The 5,633-nt window shown below is 47.2% G+C and overlaps 3 protein-coding genes across 3 annotated transcripts; all 3 read left to right on the top strand.

Annotated features, from left to right (window-relative positions):
* Positions 1-1,607: 1,607 nt before the first annotated feature.
* Positions 1,608-2,219, top strand: LOC310736223 (histone H1-like; the record flags this gene model as incomplete). Its single annotated transcript, XM_083559605.1, has 1 exon — positions 1,608-2,219. The coding sequence occupies one exon, from the start codon at positions 1,608-1,610 to the stop codon at positions 2,217-2,219; it is 612 nt and encodes a 203-aa protein (XP_083415731.1).
* Positions 2,220-2,721: 502 nt separating this feature from the next.
* LOC310735764 (histone H2A) lies at positions 2,722-3,187 on the top strand. Its single transcript, XM_083558826.1, has one exon. It carries the CDS (start codon positions 2,749-2,751, stop codon positions 3,133-3,135), a length of 387 nt encoding a protein of 128 aa, XP_083414952.1. The 5' UTR covers positions 2,722-2,748; the 3' UTR covers positions 3,136-3,187.
* Positions 3,188-3,620: 433 nt separating this feature from the next.
* Positions 3,621-4,094, top strand: LOC310735518 (histone H3.2). The gene has a single exon (XM_083558276.1). It carries the CDS (start codon positions 3,638-3,640, stop codon positions 4,046-4,048), a length of 411 nt encoding a protein of 136 aa, XP_083414402.1. The 5' UTR covers positions 3,621-3,637; the 3' UTR covers positions 4,049-4,094.
* The last annotated feature ends 1,539 nt before the right edge of the window (positions 4,095-5,633 follow it).

Raw genomic sequence — 5,633 nt, 5'->3', positions numbered from 1 at the left:
TGCAGAACATTGTTTCACATCAGAGCCATAGCAGCACAGCATAATTCCATTCAGAGGCATAGTAGCACAACAAAATCTGAATTAGAGCTATTGTAAAACAACATAATTTGAATTTGGGCCGTGGCTGCACAACATCATTTATATTACAGCCATAGTAGCACAACATCTTTTAAATTAGAGTCATAGTAAGACTACATAGTTAGCTTTAGCGCTGTAGTAGTAGATAGTGTTTCACATCAGGGCCATAACAGCACTACATATATTTGAATGAGCGCGATGGCAGCACAACATATTTCACATTAGCGCTATAGTAGCATAACAGTGTTTCACATTAAGGCCATAGCAGCAAAACTTAATTTGAATTTGGCTTAGTGCAGCACAAAGGTATTCAACGTTAGGGTTAGCGTTACCACTGTTCAAATGAGGGTTAGAGCGGCCCACCACTGTTTGAATTGGGGTTAAAGCAGCCTGATTGGAATGGAATTAGAGTTAGGGTTAAGGTTACCACTGTTCGAATTAGGGTTAAAGCAGCCTGAATGGAACTGAGTTCGGGTTAGGGTTACCACTGTTCAATTTAGGGTTAAAGCAGCCTGAGTGACATGGAATTAGGGTTAGGGTTGCCACTGTTCGAATTAGGGTTAAAGCAGCCTGAATGGAACGGGATTAGGGGTAGGGTTAACACTGTTCGAGTTAGGGTTAGCGCAGCCTAAATGACATGGTATTAGGGTTAGGGTTAGAGTTACCACTGTTCGAATTAGGGTTAGTGCAGCCTGAAAGACATGGAATTAGGGTTAGGGTTACCACTGTTCGAATTTGGTTTAGCGCAGCCTGAGTGACATGGAATTAGGGTTAGTGTTAGCACTGTTCGAATTAGGGTTAGTGCAGCCTGACCTGATTGGAATTAGGGTTAAGAGGGCAACGAGGCACACCTGTCGGCCTGGGACTTCTAGAGGACTGGACCGTGCACGAGGAGCGCCAGGCCGAGTGGCGAAGACCAGACGATGACATAGACATAGAGTCCGGCTGCGGGAGGCACACGGGGAGCTCGCACACCTGCTCCATACACTAACACATGTGCTTCACACAGCCCACAAGAGCCTGCGTTCCCAATACTACGCACAGCACTCACACACTGCTAATGCGTCAGACACATTGACAAGGCTCACCGTTCACGTGAAACACACGCTGTTCCACCGACATGGCTGTTACGCACCACTTTTTACACTGCACTCTGCACAAATGCGCCGAGCGCCGGCTCGAGCTCCAGGCGCGCGGTGCACTTCCGTGCAAAACGCGAGAGACCACTGCTCTCTATTCGGCAATGACGGGCCTCGGGAAACACGTGCAAGCCCGTACGCGCGAAATGTTTGCATAATAGCGCGGGATCTTGTCTTCGGCGTCTTATTTACGACGAGAAACGCTGCGAGAAAACACACTCGCGAGCGTGTCGCGGAGGCACACTCATTCGGCGGCGGCCCGTTTGAGTCTACAACGTTCTCATGCTCGGTTTTAAGACTGGCCTACCAGCAGAGGGGCGGGAGGTTTCTGTGTGTTACACAGCGTATACAGAGTCTGACTCGCACTGAGAGACTAGAGATACTAGAGAGATGGCAGAAGTTGCTCCCGCGCCCGTTGCCGCGCCGGCTAAAGCGCCGAAAAAGAAAGCAGCGTCGAGGGCCAAGAAAGCCGGGCCCAGCGTCGGCGAGCTCATCGTCAAAGCGGTTTCCTCGTCCAAGGAGAGAAGCGGTGTGTCGCTCGCCGCCCTGAAGAAAGCCTTGGCCGCCGGCGGATACGACGTGGAGAAGAACAACTCCCGCGTCAAGCTCGCTGTCAAGGGTCTCGTGCTGAAAGGAACTCTTCTACAGACCAAAGGGACCGGCGCGTCTGGCTCTTTCAAGCTAAACAAGAAGCAGACGGAAGCCAAGAAGCCCACAAAGAAGACCGCGACTAAGGCGAAGAAGCCCGTCGCTGTTAAGGCGAAGAAACCCGCTGCGGCGAAGAAGCCCAAGAAGGTGGCGGCCAAGAAACCTGTTGCCGCCGCCAAGAAGTCCCCGAAGAAGGCAAAGAAGCCTGCAGCGGCTGCTAAAAAAGCCACCAAGAGCCCGAAGAAAGCGAAAAAGCCGGCGACTCCTAAAAAAGCAGCCAAGAGCCCCAAGAAAGCAAAGGCCGTGAAGCCCAAGGCTGCAAAGGCGAAAAAGACAGCGCCCAAGAAGAAGTAAACATGTTTGTTTGTTTATTTCATGTCTTCCTTTACTAAACGGCTCTTTTAAGAGCCACCTATATTTTCCCCCAAAGAGCAACATTTTGGATCATCCCATGATGAAACTGAAAGCGAATACAAGATAGGGATTTATGATGTTTAAATACACAAACTATGTAGAGTTTCAAAACCGCGACAGACACAGGTATAGGGATGCTTATGATTACATGATTTATGTATCGTTGTACACATGTCACATGAATGTTGTTTTCTGAGACCTGTTTCTTCCATGAGCGCGCGTTTACTCCTCAGTCACACACAGAGAGACTAGGGGAGGTGTGTGTGTGTGTGTGTGTGTGTGTAAGGGGGGGGGGGGGGGTGCATGGTAGGCTGAGGCTGAATGAATTTCACCATTTGTGATTGGATGTTGATCACATGGTGTTCTAAGCCAATAAGAGAGTGGCTGTGTTGCCTATATCACTGAGTTTTCAGCGCGAAGCATTCACTATTATCTACTTGTTCCTTGAACAAATCTAATCTGCAGCAAAATGAGTGGAAGAGGCAAAACTGGCGGCAAAGCTAGGGCCAAGGCCAAGACTCGCTCATCGAGGGCAGGACTGCAGTTTCCTGTAGGCCGTGTGCACAGGCTTCTGCGTAAAGGCAACTACGCTGAGCGCGTCGGTGCTGGCGCTCCCGTTTACCTGGCGGCTGTGCTGGAGTATCTGACCGCTGAGATTCTGGAGTTGGCTGGCAACGCTGCCCGTGATAACAAGAAGACTCGTATCATTCCCCGACACTTGCAACTCGCCGTGCGTAACGACGAGGAGCTGAACAAACTGCTCGGCGGAGTGACCATCGCTCAGGGTGGTGTGCTGCCTAATATTCAGGCTGTACTTCTGCCTAAGAAGACTGAGAAGGCTGTCAAGACCAAGTAAAGTCGTCCAATGCTGTGTTTGTCAGTACCCAAAGGCTCTTTTAAGAGCCACCCACTTTGACTCAAAAAGTGCAAGTTTGTTACTTTGTGTATGCTTTGTGTATATAATTGTATTCATTCTACAACGTTGCACCCAAGAGAATCACATTTAATAGGGCCCATTGGAATAGTCTAATAATCTTAGAAGCATAAATATAATAGGGAAGTATGCTGGTTAAACAAGGTCTGAAAAGTGAAGCTAAATTGCGACGGCCGTTATGGTGTAACTATAGAACAGGAAAACAGCTGTGCAAGAGAGCCGAGGGAGGGTGGAGTGGTCGGACTGTGGCGCTGACTTGGTCTAAGCCAATGGTCGTCGAGTGACGTAGAGCGATCGATCCAATGCAAGACGAGAGGTTTCGAGACGCCCAATGAACGCAAGGCGTCGTTCAGGCTTAAAAAGCCAACGTTTGCTAGCGCTTTTTATTCTGTTATTTTGTCCGTGAAGTGCAGAGCGCAACGCTATGGCAAGAACTAAGCAGACTGCCCGTAAATCCACTGGTGGCAAGGCGCCCAGGAAGCAGCTCGCCACCAAGGCTGCTCGCAAGAGCGCTCCGGCTACCGGCGGTGTGAAGAAGCCTCACCGTTACCGTCCCGGCACCGTGGCTTTAAGAGAGATCCGTCGCTATCAGAAGTCTACTGAGCTGCTCATCCGCAAGCTGCCCTTCCAGCGCCTGGTGAGAGAAATTGCTCAAGACTTCAAGACTGACTTGCGTTTCCAGAGCTCCGCCGTGATGGCTTTGCAGGAGGCGAGCGAGGCATACTTGGTCGGCCTGTTCGAGGACACCAATCTGTGCGCCATCCACGCCAAGAGAGTGACCATCATGCCCAAGGACATTCAGCTGGCCCGCCGTATTCGCGGAGAGCGCGCTTAAACAATAACTCTGTCCAATACACACAAAGGCTCTTTTAAGAGCCACCTCATTGTCTCAGTAAAACGAGCAAGTCTATACTATGGTTGTTTTAAACAAATGATGATTATATAGTGTCTAGTTTAGAAGAATGGAGCGCTTCAGGAAACACGTCTGATTTTGTGGCTGTGTCGCTGAGCATTTTGTGTTTATTATAGATTATTTTAGTACTTGGCGACAGTAGTAATAAAAAATACAAAAAGCTGGTCGCTTGCTGTTCTGCACGGAGCATGACTGCCATCTTGTGGCCAAAGTGTCACTTCCCATTCTCGTGTCCTCGTTTGTATTCTAATGGAGGCAAACGAACCAATAAATTGCATTCATCATAGTATGAATTCTCTCACAGATAACTTTAGTATGAACATTTAAACATGTTTTTTTATGCGTTAGGATCAATTTGATATAACGTGAATCCAAAGCACTATATGTATGTTTTCTTTCATTGTCGTGTCCCTGTGCATATACAGCACGTCCAAACCTGACTACACACACAAATATATAAATAGTGGCCCTCTCCAAATACTCATGGACACTAGTGTAATTTTATATTATATATTAGATTAGATTTATTGTTGTCATTGTGCAAGATACATGTACAGAGCTAAGAGAATGCATTTAGCATCTGCTCAGAGGTGCGTTAGATAGATAGAAATAGATATCTGTATATACATGAATGTGACAGGATGTACAGTAAGGTATATATAGATACACATAAATAAAATAGTAGTGCAGATGTACTGTAAGTAAAACACTGTGTAGAGAATGCGGAGTATACAAAATACAATATGTAACATTTACATATACAGTGATCTAACGGTGTAGTGTAGAGTTCAGTGTGGTGATGGTGGATGGAAATAAAGCTGTCCCTGATCCTGCTGGTTCTGGTGCATATGTTTCTGTATCTCGATCTTGACGGAAGGAGGTTAAACAGTTTGTGACTGGGATGTGAAGTGTCCTTGATGATCTTGTGAGCTCTGCACAGACAACTGCTGTGCCCTTTCCAGACAGTGTTTCTTGTGAATGTCCTCCAAGATGGGGAGCTGAGTGCCAATGATTCATTGGGAGATTTTCATTTTTCATTTCATTTTTTAGGGCCTGAAGCAATGCAGTTGCTGTACCAACAGAAATGGTACAGCTGTAGAAGTTTTCCAGTATCCTGAAGCACAGACAGGACTTTTAAGGTGTCCTCAGCAAACACAGGCGTTGTTGAGTCTTTCTGATGAGTCAAGAAGCTTTTATTGTCATTTCAACCATATATAGCTGACGCAATACACAGTAAAATGAACGTTTCTCCAGGACCCTGATGCTACATTAAACAACAATTCCAGAAACAAAACACACAGGGCTAAGGACTGGTAAGTGTCCTTGTCACATAAAGTGCATGTGTGCAACCTGGTGCAATCAGTGCAAAGACAACACAAGACAGTGCAAGACAACACAAGACAGTACAGGACAAGCTATAAAATACAAAATAGCTCTGATCAGGCCTACCATTCGTGGTGTCATCAGCAAACTGATGAGTGTCTGGGGTTGTCCAGGTGAGTCAGGG

The sequence above is a fragment of the Silurus aristotelis genome, assembly GCF_946808225.1.
Source record: "Silurus aristotelis genome assembly, chromosome: 13".
NCBI classification, from domain to species: Eukaryota; Metazoa; Chordata; class Actinopteri; order Siluriformes; family Siluridae; genus Silurus; species Silurus aristotelis.
This window is presented reverse-complemented; position numbering and strand designations above follow the sequence as displayed.

Excerpts from the sequence above, each read along its gene's own strand:
- LOC310735764 (XM_083558826.1), top strand. The coding sequence starts at position 2,749 with ATGAGTGGAAGAGGCAAAACTGGCGGCAAAGCTAGGGCCAAGGCCAAG.
- LOC310735518 (XM_083558276.1), top strand. The coding sequence starts at position 3,638 with ATGGCAAGAACTAAGCAGACTGCCCGTAAATCCACTGGTGGCAAGGCG.